We start from the raw sequence: 17,587 nt of genomic DNA on the forward strand, positions 1-17,587 counted from the left end.
GCAAACTTAAACCACAGTTAGAAACTACTACACACCTATCTAAATGGTAACAGTGAAAAATCTGATAGTACCAAGTGCTGACAAGGACACAGAGCAACTGGAGCTCTCATGCATTACTAGGGAAACTGAAAAATGGTATAGCCACTCTGGAAAATAACTGGGCAGTTTCTTCAAAAGTTAAATGTATGCCTACCACATAATCTAGCCACTCTATTCCTAAATATTTACCCTAGAGAAATAAAACCTATATTCATGCAAAAACCTATATACAAATGTTGCAACAACTCTATTTATAAGTTTTAAAACTAGGAAACAATCCAAATGTGTTTTAATGAATAAACAAACTATCACACACACACACACACACACACACACACACAGGAATACTTCTCAGCAATAAAAAGGAACAAACTAGTGATAAACACAGTATACCATGAATCTTAAAGGTACTACACTGAATAAAAGAAGCTAATATCAGAAGATTACATACTACATGATTCCATTTATGTTACATTCTGTAAATGGGAAAAGCACAGAAGAGAGAGAAAAATCAGTGTGCCAGGGATTGGGGGTGAGAGGAGGGCATGACTACAAACGAATTTAAAGGGGTATTTGGGGGGCAGATGGAACTGTTCCATGTCTGATTGTGATAGTTGTTACTACACTACAACTCACAGCTCTGTGCACCAAAACAAAAAAAGGTTAAGTTTACTGCAGGCTAATTTAATAATTTTAAATTACACACCATAATAAGTATGTTCATTTAATCAAAATAAAAAGAATGAAGGTGGGACACCTGGGTGACACAGTTGGTTAAGCACTGGACTTTTGGTTTCTGCTCAGTTTGTGATCTTAGGGTCATAAGATTGAGCCCTATATGGGGCTCCCCGCTCAGAGGTGAGTTTGCTTGAGATTCTATTTCGTTCTGCCCTTTCCACTCATGCTCTCTCACACAACTCTCTCTCTAAAATAAATAAATATTTTTCAAAAAAAGAAAAAGAGTGTTGCTTTTGCTTGCAGATAAGGAAACTGACTTGCTTGAGGTCATTCAATAAATAAATGATAGATTCTGAATTAGAACCCGTGTCTTTGAAGGACATTATTCTTTCCCTGCTGTTATATGAGAAATAAACCTTCAAAAACCTAAGCCAAATTATGTATTAGTTAACATGAATTTGGTTGTAAGTGACAAAAACCTCAACCCAAAGTGACTTAAATGAAAAGACATTTATTACTTTATATAATAAGGTGTCTAGTGGTAGGGAGGGTCATGAGGTCGGTTGATTCTGCAACTCAATGATGTCATAAATGTCCAAAATTCCTTCCTTCTTACTTTCTGGCAAAGCACAGCTTCATTCTAAGGCTGCTTCTCCTCACAGCCACAGGATTGCCTCTGGTCTTGCTTCTCTTCATGGGTATGGGACGGCTTCTGGTCTCAGATAGGAATATGTGCTTTTGGGGTCCTTATCTAGCCTAAGATAGAGCGGCAGCAACAATCCCATAGAGCTTGTAACTGAAGCATGTGCTGAATGCAAATGCTTTGTGTTTCTTAGGATCCTAAAGATTCCAGACAACCAGCTATAAAAAGTATTCATGTAATTAGTAACACTGAAATAAACAGAGTTTCTCACTGCAGTAACAGCCATATGTCTTATTTGTACAGAGCTGAAATTTGCAATAGATCTTTGGCAATAGCCATGCCAAGGCACTTAGACACTGTACTTCATGTTTGGTTAGCATGTTGAAGTTTCCCAAATAGTGTAATAGCTCACTTTATAAAACCTCTATTTATACAGGTGAGGACTCTGAGGGTCTTAAGGCAACTAAGTGATTTGGCCAAATTCAGTATCTGTTAGGAACCCAGCCAGAGGTCACATGTGATCTTCAAGCATCCTTCCCACAATTCCTTATATCACATTGATTCCCCCTTCAGTGCTTGGACTTCACTAGGGAAACAGTAGCAATTTCAAAGGAATATTGCAAGTTCATACATGATGCTTATAAGCTTTAAATGTCAAGAAACTAACATTCTTGATATCCCCCCCAATGGTAACATTTGGCCATTTGGAATTTTAGACTCAAATGTCAAATGACAGGATAAACTTGAAATCCGGGAGTCTCATTAATTTTATCATCTCCCTTCTGTCATCATACTATCAGTTGTTCTGATAGGATGCAATCCTATCAGATAGGTGGAATCCTTCTGATAGGTGGAATCTAATCGCCAAATCCCTCTTGCATCCACCCTGTTTTCTAGTTCCACATCCCCAGTATGTGCTCATGTCCTTGTTAGAGCACAATAACCTTTGTCTCTTTGCCTCAATTTTCTGTCCACCATACTTCTTACACAATGCTGCTGGGTTGATATTTTCAAAATACAATGCAGATAATAACATATGCCCACCTGTCTGCCCCAGCTCTAAAACTGTAGTAATCTTCCTTTGACTACAGATTAAGTTCTTAACCCCATAATCTGGCTTTCAAGGCCCTCAACAATCTGGCTCCAATATTCCTTTCCAGACCTAGATAGGGTTCTCCTTTCAGGGTGGGAGCTGCTGGCAGTGGTGTGCTCACAATGGCTTGCAAGACCCAGTCTTACCCCTCTCTTCCCGACTCCATGTTCAGTGATGTCACTTTGGTAGCCTGAATCTGGCCACGATGGGAGCATTTACACCACACAGATCAGTCAATGCCACGGATCACAAGGTTTTTTCCTATTCTTCTCTTTTTTTAAGAGCTGGTTGTTAAACATTTACTAGCACACTGCCAGTTTCAAGGTAACCAGGGCTCAATCTGAGAGTGAGTGTTCCATATGGCAGGGGAAGAATGATGACACTGAAAGCCCAGGTACCAAATAAGAGATAAGAGGGTCTGTGGGAAGAGAACACGAGACAGCATGGAAAATTACTGAGAAGGTAGATCTGGGCAAATAGTGAGTTCCCAGAGAAGCAGATTTTGAGAAAGGAATTTGAGGTCAAGTGATTTGTCTGGAAGATGATCCCAGGAAGCACTGGTTAGGGGAATAAGGGAAGAGTGACCATGAAGGGACAGCAGCTAATATGGGATACACTGATGAACAGGTTACAACTACGGGTAATCAATGCTCAGTACTACCAGGGCCCTTTAGGGGATTGTGTAAAATATGCCTCATGGTTGCACACAGGGGTGAGGAGTGTCCTTAGGCAGACAGCTGTGGGTGTTCTCATTAACAAGTGGCAGGTACGTAGGGGGAGACTGAATGCAAAGAGGATACAAACAAGAGATGAACACTCATGGTTTTATGTTTTACATAAATTCCTGAGTGGTAGTGGGGTGTCATTTAAATGGCCAGTGATAGGGCACCTGGGTGGCTCAATTGGTTAAGCATCTGCCTTCACTCAGGTCATGATCTCAGGGCTCTGGGATGGAGTCCCACATCAGGCCCCCTGCTCAGCGGGGAGCCTGCTTCTCCCTAAGCCTCTCCCCTACCAAACTTGTGCTCACTCTCACTCAAATAAATAAATAAAATCTTTAAAAAAATAAAAATGAATGGCTAATGATGAGGCGGATTCATCACTGCGAAAGTTGTTGTTACCCCACACACCCTATTTATTCCTTCCTTTGGGTCTACTCTCCGGTTTCTTCCTTTGCTGTAATATCCTTTGTACCTCCTTCCAGTTTTGACAATTCCATAACTCTTCTCAACTCATCAAGAATCGTTGTCACCTCCTCCAGGAACCCCATCTATTCCCTACCCTACCCCCTGATGTTGGAAGCTGGAAGAAGAGCAAGCCAAGCTGGAGGTCCCATGGGGTCTGATATAAAGAAGCAGAGAACAAACCCCTCTCCCCTGGTTAGGATGCCTGGGGTCAGGGAACAGAGACAAAAGTTGTCCTCCAGAGCCCACCTGGTACAGAGACCCAGCCTGCGAAAGCGGCAACAGCTATTGTTGGTGGAAGAGAAAAATGAGTGACTGGAGGACTGGGGGAACAAAGGGAAGGCGGTCGGGAGCCAAACCAGGCAGTTGACGTAGAATTAGAGGAGTCATGGTGTGGGTCAAGAAAAGCCTCTGGATGAATTCTGAGGGCTAATGTCAAATCCTGTAAGGTGCTTTCCCACATGTTACCTGGATATCTTACCTCTTGAGATTCAGTGAAATTGCCCCAACCTCATCCCACTTGCAGTGCAGCTTCTCTATTCCAACCTCCCTAAGGGTTATGGGTTGTTTCAGTTTTCTGAGTCCCCTCTGGGGGTCTGAGCTCCTACCTCCACAGAATTACAAGGGTTTCTGAGTTGCTTTGGCATCTCAGAAGTGCTGCCCCCTTTCTGTACCACAACATGGAAGACACTTCTTGATTTCTCCCCCAGCATTGCTAATAGGAGTTGTTTGTGGAGGTAGCACACTTGACTAAGATACAGGCTTTACGTTAGCATGCCCTTCTAGCAAGTGCTCACCTGGGTTTGCTAAAGTTGTATCAATTGACCAGAAGAGGCAGCCCCTACCCCTTTCGCTCTTTTCCTGCCTCCCACCCTTCCCAGCGTAGAGTACTTTCTCTTCCCTGTGATATGGCAGCACTTTATCTGGACCTCTCCTATGGGTCTGTATTGTGGTATCTATTTACAGATCATGTACCCTTACTGAACGGTAAACTCTGTGAGAGTGAGAGCATCTTCCTTCACTGAAATTCCAGCCTAGTCCAAAATCCAACACAAAACTGATCTTGAAAATATCTGATTTATAATTGTGGATGAACGAATGAATGTAAAGTATTGGAGGACCACTTAGTGATCTGGAGAGGCGATCAGGGGAGGAGGAGCATATGCTACTCCATCCCCACTTCTACTGATTGTGGGTTCCTGCTAGAATAGGCAACTACTTGTTTATTGAAGACCTACTATGTGCGAGGAACAATGGGAGGTACAGGACTGAGATCTTTTTATTAGACCTCTATCCCCACTCCAGCTTCTTGCCACCAAAAAATAGCTCTAGGGCTCTTCTTTCTATTTGTTTTTGTGGGAAAGATGAGACTTTGAGTTACAAAAGTAATATCCCTGGAAATACTCAGGGCTGTCATGTCTATCTCTGGGGTTTTGCACCGATGACTCACATTTTCTGAAAGTGTTATTTCTATGTATGCTCGCAGCAGCCAGTACTGCAATGCCCTGCATATATCACGTGCTCAATGAGTTGTCAATTGACTTCATACGAGTATGTGACAGTGCAAATATATTATGAAAAATGAGGAGTCTGTACTCCAAAAGAATCAAGATTCCTGCTACACACAGACACACACACACACACAGACACACACACACACACAGAGTGGTGGAGCTTGGCTTAAAGTTCAAGTGTTCCTGTACCCTGCCCTGCGTATCTCTAACTAGGAGAATTTGATAAGGTAGTTGAAGGGTGATAGTACCTTTGCTCTCTCACTGCAATTGAAATCGTTCTTAGCTTTTAAGTGGACCCCACTGTCTACCTTGGTGAGGCGTTTTCAAGAGCAGAGACTCATCTTTTTCATTATCAAAAGAAGATGCTGCTTAATTTGAGGATCCTGTTGAACAATGCAGTTCTTAGAAATGGTCACAGTTTCATGGTTCGAAATTTTCGGTAAGTGATGGCCAGAGGTTGGGGTGTGACTTAGGAACCATAGTGATAACTGAAGTTCTAGTCTGCAAAGGAGTGCAGCCTGAAAAGTCCTCTTTCTGCAGGGTGTAATGCTGGGTTCTACCCTTATTTGAGCCTGCTGTCTCTAATTCCAGCTGAGCTTTCATTTCTCAGTCCTGTATAATCAAATTTCATAGCAGGCTGGTGTGGCGGGGTGGGGGAGGTGTGTGTGCTAACCTCGGCAGGTGAAATGGACTAAATGTTCTTGACATCTTCTGTTTGTGTACATTTTAAATGGACTACTGCCTGAAGAAAATTAGAATTAATTTATACAGGGCCTTCAGCTTGTATTTGGGTTTGCTTGAAAATAATCTATCATTCTAGGGAGTGGGGATTAATTAGTTCTTTTTTTTTTTTTAAATAAAAAGACCCCAAATAACAACTGGATAAATATTTACGAAGCTGCTGCAAAGGGAAGTTAAGTGTGCTGAGGATAATAATATATTTTTTTAACTAAAATTCACATGGGAAATCCATCCTTGAGATTCTTGGTAGCATGTAAAAGGAGGCCATTTCCAGTGAATTCATTATAAAAGCGACATCTTGCTTACAGCTAGTGAACATGCAATGGAAGGAGGCATGGTGGGTGTCTGTGGGGAAGGGGACAAGGATAATAGGTTAACCAAGGAAGGAAGGCCATGAAATGTGCACATCATTGCCAGAAGGCTTCTAGAATAATTATGTGTTAACAATCCCATAGAATTTTTTCAGAGGCTCTTTACAAGGTACCTCAAAACAACCTCACTGACTTCCTAAAGGGAGAAGCTTCTAGTTTGAAGTTCTCTCCCACTGTTAGGAAGCAGACCTGTGACAGTGGCCTTGAGTCCCTCCTCTGGGCCACCTGGAAGCTCTGTGCTTTCTAGACTCTGCCATAAGCACCATTTCTTTGGTGAAGAGAAGACTCTCGGAAGCCAGATGACATTATAGATGATACTGTAAATTAAACCAGTAGTATTAGACCTAGATGGGACCACAGAGCCATAGAATAATATTAGCCTTCTCTTATTTTACAGATAAGGTCAACGAGGCCTAGGCAGATGATGGCGTTTACTGATTAGTACTAGAGTTAGAGCACACAACCCAAGAATGTGGAGGAAAGCTCAGGTTTTGGAGTCTAAACTAGGTTCAAGGCCTGGTACCACCACTTGCTGGTTATATCGACCTTGAGCAAGTCAATAAAGTTTCCGTAATGTTGCTTCACCTATAAAATGGAAAAAGAGTAATATCTGCTCTGCTTACATCACAAGGTGGTTCAATGATTCATTTAATAAATACTGAAAGTCAAGCAGAGAAAGTCAATTATCATATGGTTTCACTTATTTGTGGAACATAAGGAATAGCATGGAAGACATTAGGAGAGGGAAAGGAAAAAGGAAGGGGGGGGTAATCAGAGGGGAAGATGAACCATGAGACACTATGGACTTCGAGAAACAAACTGAGGGTTTTAGAGGGGAAGGGGCAGGGAATGGGCTGGCCCGGTGATGGGTATTAAGGAAGGCATGGACTGCATGGAGCATTGGGTGTTATACACAATGAATCATGGAATACTACAGCAAAAGCTAATGATGTACTGTGTGGTAACTAACATAACACAATAAAAATCAATAAATCATTAAATACTTGTTGAGCGCCTACTTTGTGCCACACTATCTGTAAGGTGTTGGGGATAGAGTGGCAAAGAAGGTAAGGAAAGTCTCTCATACCAGACACATGAAGTCACAGTCTACTGATAATCAGTGAGATAATGAGTGTGAAAACTGTAAAGTGACAGACGAATGTTTATTATTTTATTATTCCATCCCACTGAGTTATATCAGATAAAAGTATGATGAAATTTTTTTCCATGGTTTCTAATAAAGAATCATCACTGAGCTGAAAATAATCAACTGAATGAATAACCAGAGCTTGGAGCTTAAACTTATACTCTTCTTTGAAAATTACAGTGATGACTGATTTTTAAAATAATGATAACAAGTTCAAGTTTTTAAAGTAAAACCCCTTCCAAAGAATTGGGCTTCTTTGGTATTTACTAATAATCTATCTTCTATATCCAGTAGCCAATCTGTAATTCACAGAGTTTTGGCAAGCCATCTCTCACAGTGAATGGGGACTGAGGCAAAAACATGTCTAAATTAGCCCAAATCGATACTTGTTATTTGAAAATATGAAAGCCTTGAATCACCCATGTCATTAGAGACTTAAGAGCATAAGCCTTTCGTGAAAATGGGATAATGTTGAAATGGTGTTGCTCTCCTGTGGCATGGATATTTTTTTTCCAGTTCTTTTATTTAGCTATGCTACCTGTCAGCGAGATGAACTCAGAATTGCTGATCTTCAGTAAGACCTCTGGCTTTTGATGACCTCTCAACAACAGAGAAAACTCCCTATCAACTCTGCCTGTATTGTACTTTTACTTTGATTTTCAGCCTTCCACAGAGATTTGAGCTCTTTATTTCCCCCATATCTCTTGAGAAAGGTGAAGAGACCTTGCTACAGAACATATCACGTGATCTTAACACCATCGAATAATAAGAAATGTGTGGTTAGGGTGTGGCAATGCCACAAAATAGGGACTGCAGAGATTTAAAGTGAGCAGCCATATCGCCATGGACAGGATAAAAATAACAGCTTAAGTGAGGCTGAAGCCATTCATGCAGGTTCCCAAATCAATCATTTTTAGTCAATTATTATTTCTTTTTTCCTCCAAAATCGATAGGATCAGACACCAAGACTGCCGAAAACACCCAATCCATATGCTTTTCATCTCACAAACAAGGCTCTAGAGCCTGGCGGTGTTTGGATAATAGACAGTGTCCCATGATTTGTTGCCTATTAGGGAAACCACTTATAGCTTTTAAAGAAACCACTAAAAAAATCTCTTTCTTTATCAGAGAAGACCAATTTGTAAGTGCAGTTCAATTTCATCTCACAAATAGAAATTTCTTCAGAGAATATTGAGCTAAGCCACCCAATTCTGTGGAGGTTATGGACTGGGGTGGAGGTGACTGGTTTTCAGGTATTTCATTCCAGACCTCTCTTAAGGGCTTACATAACTCATTAGGCTCCCGTCATCCCACACTCATATTATCTCTACAAGCATGGACACACAGATGAAGCAATTATAGGCCATCCATGCTCTTGCCTAGAGGAGAGAAAACAGTCCTTTTTGATTCTTCACACCTTCTGTCATAAGTTAAAATGAACGCCTTTTTAAAAACATCTTTCCTGACTTCAGAAAACTGAAGTCAGTTTCTGAGAAACTTGTCATGATATTTCCCTAGGCCAACAGTAAAATTTAGGTCTATTTCCGGTTTGTTATTTTTAGTAATTTAGTGATTTAACTGAAATAGAAGTAGATAGTTTTTCAGAGTCTGAAAAACTATCTGAGGGGTTTGAAGTGGCAGGGGAGGGGTGGGAGGTTGGGGTACCAGGTGGTGGGTATTATAGAGGGCACAGATTGCATGGAGCACTGGGTGTGGTAAAAAAAAATAATGAATACTGTTATGCTGAAAATAAATAAATTAATAAAAAAAATAAAGTATGTTCCTTGGAGCAGCAAAAAAAAAAAAAAAAGAAAGAAAAATAAGTAGAGGCAGATACATATTTTCAACAGTTTTGGGGTTCTAGCCCTTTTAATAACATCTGCACAAAGCTAACCCTCTTCAATTTTCAGATGATGGGAAGTCACGCCATTTTGGGTTGACAATATCAGGTTTCTTAGAAACCACTAGTCACCCAGTTACAACAGTGACTTATACCACACATGATCATGCAGCAACAGTGAGAAAGGCTGCAGGTCAATTTTTAGTAAGAGACTATTATTATTATTGTTAAAGAAGTAAAGAAATTTTAATCGGTGCTTTTTTTTTCAGATCAGTAGGATGAGATTCAAGAGTTTTGTGAAAATAAAGTCACTGTCCCTTGCATGCACTGCAGTGTGACTTCTTGAGATGGCAATAAAGGGATGAAATTAAAGGCAGGTCACTGAGAATTCAGATAGCTCCAGTATGGCCCATGGAAAATCTTGTGTTTATAAACTTCACGAGTGTTGTGGAAGACAAAGACAAGAAGGATCACTGATTTTGAGTTGATTTTCTTAATTTTTCAGATCAGGAATTGAGGCCAAGGATGGAAAATGATATTCCCAAGGTCATAGTTGAACTAGGACTAGAATTGGAATAATTAAAACCACTGCCCTTTTTCTTCCACTGCTTTGATTACTTTGATCCTTCCAAACTGATCAAATTGGCCATTCTACCCTTGCACAATCTCCTTTTTAAAAATACAGCCCAAATATCTCAGTAAAGAAAAAAAAATAAGAAAAAATATGCCTTAATGGTTGCGCCAATCTGGAAGATTAAAGAAACACAAAAATCTCAGCCATAAGGCCCACTGACTCCCTCTTAGGCCTCCAGAAGATAAAGTCTTCATCTAAAATTTTCCATGGGGATCAAGATACCATTTAACACTGAATTTTTTCCTATTCTGGTGAAGTCTATTTCTGACTGACCACATTTTACTCAGATCAAGCACTTTTTCTTCCAACAAAATACAATTATACAAGGGAACACATCCAGATCTCCTCCCGTGCTCCAAACAATTTACCAGAGTTGGAAAACGCAGACTCTTGCAATGAAAGGTTTTATTCTGCCAATACAGAATATGCTTCCATTTTCTAGCTAGGAAGATATTTGGGTAAAACTAACACAAAGGTCTACTATTACCTTGGCTTAACTTCTTAGCATTCAGTGATCTGGGGCTGAGAAATCTCTGTAATTATTTTTTAAGGGATAAAATTAATGCAAGGAACTAGTCTGCTTTTTTCAAAAGTTCAGGCTTTAACCAGACTGTAATGACAGTTTGACAGAAAATCTGTACATGGTTCCCATTGTTTTCTCTAATATTATATCCTCCTTATTATGTGTTGGCTGAAGAATGATAATGTGGTTTAGGTCTGGTTTACCAAGGAGACACACTGAAATATAAGAAAACCAAGTATTTTATGGGAACACTAAAATAGTATTCTGGCCCTGGTTCAGGTGCTCCAGAACCAGAGAAGCCTGCCTCCAACTGAGGCTCAGGGTCTCTATAAGAACTTAGAAGCCATTTTTGCCAGTGGTTTTAGCTGGCTAATTCAAGTATGGATTTATCACGAGAAAGCAAGAAATGTCTGATACAGAAAAAAAGGGGGTCTGTGGCAGAGGCATTTCAACATGGTACAGTTGTGGAACTCTTCTACTTTCCTCGAATTTTTAAATAGCTTAGGAAAGAGGTGTGGCAGCTCCATTTCAGAGCCAAGAGTAGGTCTATGAGGAGACAGTAAACAGGATAGGAACTTAAACTTGAACTATTGTGTTTGCTTTCCTTCCAGTGATAAATTTTCCTGGTTAGTTCTCGATATCTATGAAAAACAGCTATTTTTCCTATGCAAACATTTCCTGCCCCACCTCTTGAATAGAATCAAGAAAGGTGGTGACTACTTTAATGATTTTCCAGTGGTGAACAGTACGACTCCCCTTCACTGATTGAGATGCAATTTAAAAAATTTCCAGGATCTACCTCTCTACCCGTTTTGTCCCCAAGAACCCTAGGGACTTATTCTGTACAAGAGGGGCTTATGGAGAGAGGGAACCAAAGTATTGGTACAGTTCACTGTTCCTGCACTTTGGATTTGGCTCTCATGGTGCTATGGGCAAAAGTTTGTCCCACCAGATCCTCTCATCAGTTTTCCAGGGTTATGGACTTGACTCAGACTGGTGTGCCTGAGCCCCAAGGTTATAATGCTCTTGTTTCATATGCATGTGTCCAACTATTTTTCCCAGGAGTGTAAATACTATGTGAGAGTAGTTGAGCCATGGGGAATTTCAGCATTAGCAAAACACTAGTCCACAATTAGTTTTCCTCCCTGACACTCAATCCTTGTGTTCAACCTGGGCCCTTGCTTTCCCTCAACCTTAATTCTGTTTTGGGGGCTCTTGGTATCTTTATTTTTTGTCATCAGACTTTGATCAGAATATTGAAAATTGATCATGGAAAATTTCTCTACCTTCATTCTCAGAAATATGCTGAATTCATTCTTATACAAATTATTCTACTTCTACCCAGAGACATAATTTCATTCATTCATCCTTTTACCTGAGAAATATTTATTGAATACCTACTCTATCCCAGGCATTGCAATAAGTACTGCCTATATATTAATAAATAAACAGGCAGGATCCCTGCCATCAATCATATAGTTCAATGGGAAGGTAAAAAGTAAGTAATATAAACAGACACATGAATATATATTTAAATATTTTGATAAATATCATGAACAAAATGAATGCAAAATAGAGACTACTTAGTACAGTCAGGGAAGGAATCTCCCGAGAGGTGATATTTATGCTTAATGGTGAGAAGGAGCCAGGATTACTGAGATAATAGTGTTCTGGATAGAAAGAATGGTATGTGAGAGTCCTACAATGAGAAAGCATTTGGAGCACAGGCAGTCCTACCTTTGCAAGGTCCCAATATACAGGAATTTCAATTAGTGCAGTTGAGTCAAATGCCAGTCTTTCAAGTACACAGTTCAAGTTACAGCTGCCATAGTATTTTAATTGTGAATAGTTGCATAAAGTAAAAACCTCATTGCTGGTGTTATTGTACATAAATTGCTATGTAAATAATAGCTGCACATCATGGTCAGTGACCAATCGCATCAAGTTTTGGTGATTGTTCACTGTGTATCTGTTATTCAGTTTACATATGAACAACGAAGTGTAGAGTTGTGCTGCTTTTTCTCCCAGCGACAAAATGATGTGCCATTTGATAAAAATGAATAACTGAAAGGAGGGACTGCCTGACAGAGACCAAAATGCAGCAGAGAAATAAAAAAAATAACATTGGCAGTTACATTTGAATCAAATGGGAATGCATTTATAGAAGAAATATCTGATGGTGGGATTGTTGACGCTGCTACTGTTTGAGAGGCTCTAGCTATGCAGTCAGAGGTCTTGAGCAAAGACAAACTTACCGACATAAATGAGCAAAGTGGTTGTGACACAAAGTGTAAAGATGTAGGAACTGACACCAGCAAAACACTTATACATTCAAGAAATTATCAGAGATATTTTACATATTTTACACTTTCAGTGCAAAGGATAAAATGTTGGAAGTTGATTCAAACTTAGAAAGCCTGGCAATTCACCAAAGCATAGACAAGATGTTTGCTCTGTAACATATGTAATAAGAGAGCATGCATGGTTCAAACTACTCTTGACAGTTTTTACAAAAAATAAAACACTTTAATTCTCAATATTGCTAATGTTCTAAATTACAGTGTAATAAATATATGTTTTACTATTTTTTTCATTTCCCTACACATTTATAACTGACAATATGAGAGTGTTTAATGTCTTGACAAAAAATTAAAAGTCATGGAAAGATTGTGAATTTTCCAACTTATTATTATGGTTGCTATGCATGGTTGCAGGCTTAATGGTCATTTACAGTGCCACACTACCATGTAAACCAGAACGAACTGTATTTTTTTAAAAAAGAAAAGAAAAGAAAAAGCTTATCTGCTAATACCTATTGAAGGTGCCATCCCAGGGCAAAAGGGAAGGTAATATTATCAGTAACTGCCCTGTGGAGACTGGAGTCACAAAGAGGTATTCTTCTGACTAATTATGGTCTAATAAAAATACTTTGAAATAAGGTTTCTGTTGCTACATAAACTTTAAAATGAAAGGTCTGGACAAAATGGGAAGATTCAAGCAGGATGTTTGTATCTTCTTTTATCTTTAAACTTGAATCTGTCAATGGAGAAATAGCAAGAGCCTCACAAGGCAATCCCAATAGCACGACATTAACCTAACCCTAATCTCAATGTCTTAGAGCATAAGAACAAATCTGAGAAACACCCAGAGACATTTTACTTCTCCCATTCTGTCCCCTGCTTATAAGAGCTGGAAGTTGGAGCTTTTGTGAAGTAGCTGAAGGTGGTGTTGGGTCTCCTTTTTCACCATTATTTTCTTGCTTTCTCTCATGTGAAGGGGGGAGAAAAATTAAGTTCCACGCATCCTTTCCTTTCTTTTTCAACACCAAAACCATCAGCAGCACAATTGCAAGGTCCATGCTATTCTCTCTCTCTTTTTTAAAGATTTTATTTATTTATTTGACAGACAGAGATCACAACTAGGCAGAGAGGCAGGCAGAGAGAGAGAGAGAGAGAGAGAGAGAAGCAGGCTCCCTGCTGAGCAGAGAGCCCGACGTGGGGATCGATCCCAGGACCCTGGGATCATGACCTGAGCTGAAGGCAGAGGCTTTAACCCACTGAGCCATCCAGGCGCCCCCATGCTATTTTCTTGAATGAAACTTGTAGTCCTGTGAGTGTTTAGAAGGAAGTAGATACAACACAATCCTGCAAGGGCTGAGAGTGTGGGAAGGTTCTTAATTCCTTAAAAGGTGCCCTGATGACTCAGCTTTTGTGGGCTCCAAAATTACCAGGAGAAAGATCTTGAGCTCTGGGCAAAAAAATAAGTCCTCAAAATTAGCATATGAGTGGTTTCTCCTGTTGTCAATGGGAGTTTAACAACCATAGCGATGTTTCACAAATATTATATGTTGGCTAACTGAACATTATAAAAAATTTTCTTAAATCCTGGGGAGCAGGGTTTCCAGCAAAGATTTTTCCCCTTTTAAAAATAATACTGGAGGAAGTCTTAAGCTGTGGAATATTAATGTTTTATTTGAGATACAGAGTCAAGAGAGTTTATCCCCTGTGATTTTATCTTAATTGGACCTTGTTCCAGGAAAAAAAATGTTTGTAAACATGCCCTGTGAATTGGGAAAGTATAAGTTGCAATGCCTCCACTTCACGTCAGACATGATAAACCTGTTTACAAATCCCCAAATCCAACTGACTCTAAAAAATACAATATCAGTCTAAGGGTTTACTTCTCAACAGTATCAGTACTTGTATATTCCAAGTGTTGCTTAATATTATCACTAATTAACATTATCAGAACCAAACACATAACCAAAATACATATGTAAAAGTACATTTTCTGCCTAACTGCCATGTCTTTAAATTTTCAAATTTCTGAATAGTATTATCCAAATCTTGGACACAGTTTTGTGATATTTACTAGGGTTCCATTGGAAGGAAGAAAATAAAGGTCTATTCTAGAAACTTGGTTATCCAGTATATTTTTGTATATTTACAAATTTGTTTTTTAAATATTTGATTCTTTTCAGTCTAAACTTCTGCATTTTTTAATGTTTTGTTTTATACACAGTCTATTAGGGTAGTAACACATATATAAATAAGTAAACATACATTGTAGATCCATATCCAAAAATTTTTTTTTAAATATTTTATTTATTTGACAGAGATCACAAGTAGGCAGAAAGACAGGCAGAGAGAGAGGGGGAAGCAGGCTCCCCGCTGAGCAGAGAGCCCAATGCAGGGCTCGATCCCAGGACCCTAAGATCATGACCTGGTCCGAAGGCAGAGGCTTATAATCCACTGAGCCACCCAGGCGCCCCCCAAAATTTTTTAATGTTAGAGGTCTGTAATAAAAAATAAATTGTGGACCACTGCTTTAAAGAAAATTCCATTTAGAGAGTAGATGAAGGACATATTTTTAAAAGTTATAAGTGATAAATCACTGACTTCTATTTCTAAAACCAATATTGCTCTGTATGTCAACTAAAGTTTAAAGAAAATTTTAAAGAAAAATTTAAAAAATAATAATAAATAAAATAAAAGTTGAAGGCTATGGTACATCTTTGAAATAGGTATGTTAACCAAAACTTTGATCTACATGTAAACTGAAAACACTAATTTCTATTAGAATTGAATGTCATGGGGTGCCTGGGTGGCTCAGTGGGTTAAAGCCGCTGCCTTCAGCTCAGGTCATGATCCCAGGGTCCTGGGATCGAGCCCTGCATCGGGCTCTCTGCTCGGTGGGGAGCCTGCTTCCTCCTCTCTCTCTCTCAGCCTGCCTCTCTGCCTACTTGTGATCTCTCTCTGTCAAATAAATAAATAAAATCTTTTAAAAAAGAATTAAATGTCATTAGTATCTTTTTTTAAAAGATTATTTATTTATTTGAGAGAGAGAGGGGAAGCAAGAGTGTGAGCAAGGGGAGGGTCAGTGGGAGAGGGAGAAGCAGACTCCCCACTGAGCAGAGAGCCTGACACAGGGCTTGATCCCAGGACCCCACGATCATGACCTGAGCTGAAGACAAATGCTTAAGTGACTGAGCCACCCTGGCGCCCCTGTCATTAGTCTTATATTAAATCAATCAATCAACCATCAGCCAACTAACTCACAAACCCTTGATCTTTATGGAAGTTCCTTTCCTTACTAACTAGAATCTCTGAAGGACCTAACATTACAAAATGTTAACTGAAAACGATCTACTCATCTATCAAAGACTAAATGAACCAATCAACTCTGCCAGAAAGTTGGATGTTTAGTAAAATATTCCTTGGTCTAAGTTATTTGACATCATGCAGTGGAAACAACAAATTGAGTGAATTTGTGATTTTTCCTACCTATCCTCTTGTCATCATTGCAAAACATACATAAATCCCACCAAAGGATTTATTCTTCATCTCAGGTAGCCCAAGCTCTTTTGTTAGGCTGAAATGAAGCATGACCATTTTGTGATGTTGTTTTACTTCTAATAAGATTAATGTTTAGTACCTGTGGTGAACCACAATTTGCCCTTCATTATTCATAATTTCTAATTGTATACAATATAATTATTGTTAAATAGAGGTAACACTGGGAAAATGAAAGAATAAATGTTTTCACTTTTAGATTCTTATTATCCCAAATAATAACTATTGTCATCACAATGTAACCAAATGTTAAAATGGGACTCTTTCCATCTCAGTTTCTGCTCAGGCCCAATAGGTGTTGACTCTTCCCTCATTCCAACATAAAATGCTATGCCACTAAAACAGGAGCAAAGGAGATACACAAGAATTAGTTTTGCAACCCACTGGTGACCACTTCCAGTTTCTAAAATGGACTACAAAAACCAAGAGATGGGTTGTTGATTAGAAGAGGATTTTTAAAGTGCTACCACTGTGTACGACAGGAAGAGGTACTCTCTCCTCACCTTAAACCTAGGGAAAGTGACTCTAATGGCATCGGTATTTTTAATAGGAGAGCTTGAGGACACCATAGGCCAAATCCAGGCCTCTACCTGGGAAATCTAGAGTAAGAGGGAGGGGTTGACTAGCTGTTTTGATGGCAGAACAATAGAGGAGTCTATACTGGAATGAAACGGACTCTCGTCAGAGCATAGAATATGAAGAGTTTCCCATGAACCAATACAGACGGAGAAAGAGACCTAGCATGGTATTGTTTCACATGGTGGCCAAGAGACCTCCTGAAGGATGGGGAGATCTCTGCAAAAGGAGTCAAGATGCATTCCTTTGGATGGCATGAGAAATGTAATTGTCCACCACCAAAGACTACTGTGAGAAATTCCCAGTGATGGCAGAATTCTCCAAAGGAGCCTCAAAAGCACCCTAGAAGAGAAGGAGACAGCCTCAAGCACCTATACCATTGCTAGATTGCTAGAACAGAACCAGACTTTACCTGACTCTTAACTCCTCACCTTCCCGAGGCTTTACTTGGAGGGACTAAAGGCGGGGAAATAAAGGAGACAGCTCGTGGTCCCTCCTCCCTCTAGAGTGGTCCAGCTTGAATTAGGCATGAACTGGAAGGAAAGAGGGTGTTAACTTGCAGTACATTTCTTAAAGTTAAAAAAAATCATTATTATTATTACATATTATTTTAATGAGACTCGTTGTGGAGGAATAAAGTAAGCACAGAGGATTTTTTAAACTTCATTTCCTGAAAGTTACCAGAAAAGCCACAAGGCCCACTGTATTTGACCAGGGACAAGTATAGAACAAATCTCCAAGAACAGCTTTGA

The 17,587-nt window shown here is 39.5% G+C and overlaps 1 protein-coding gene across 1 annotated transcript in view; it reads left to right on the forward strand.

Annotated features, from left to right (window-relative positions):
• The first annotated feature begins 5,353 nt into the window (after nt 1-5,353).
• The window catches only part of OTC (ornithine transcarbamylase), a 62,755-nt gene continuing 50,521 nt past the window's right edge, over nt 5,354-17,587 (forward strand). Inside the window, exon 1 of the mRNA XM_004754893.3 lies at nt 5,354-5,590. Within this exon, the coding sequence (XP_004754950.1) occupies nt 5,514-5,590 (77 nt within the window). The 5' untranslated portion in view covers nt 5,354-5,513. The remainder of the gene's footprint in view (nt 5,591-17,587) is intronic.

The sequence above is a fragment of the Mustela putorius genome, unplaced genomic scaffold, assembly GCF_011764305.1.
Source record: "Mustela putorius furo isolate JIRA1106 unplaced genomic scaffold, ASM1176430v1.1 tig00003836_pilon_pilon_pilon, whole genome shotgun sequence".
NCBI classification, from domain to species: domain Eukaryota; kingdom Metazoa; phylum Chordata; class Mammalia; order Carnivora; family Mustelidae; genus Mustela; species Mustela putorius.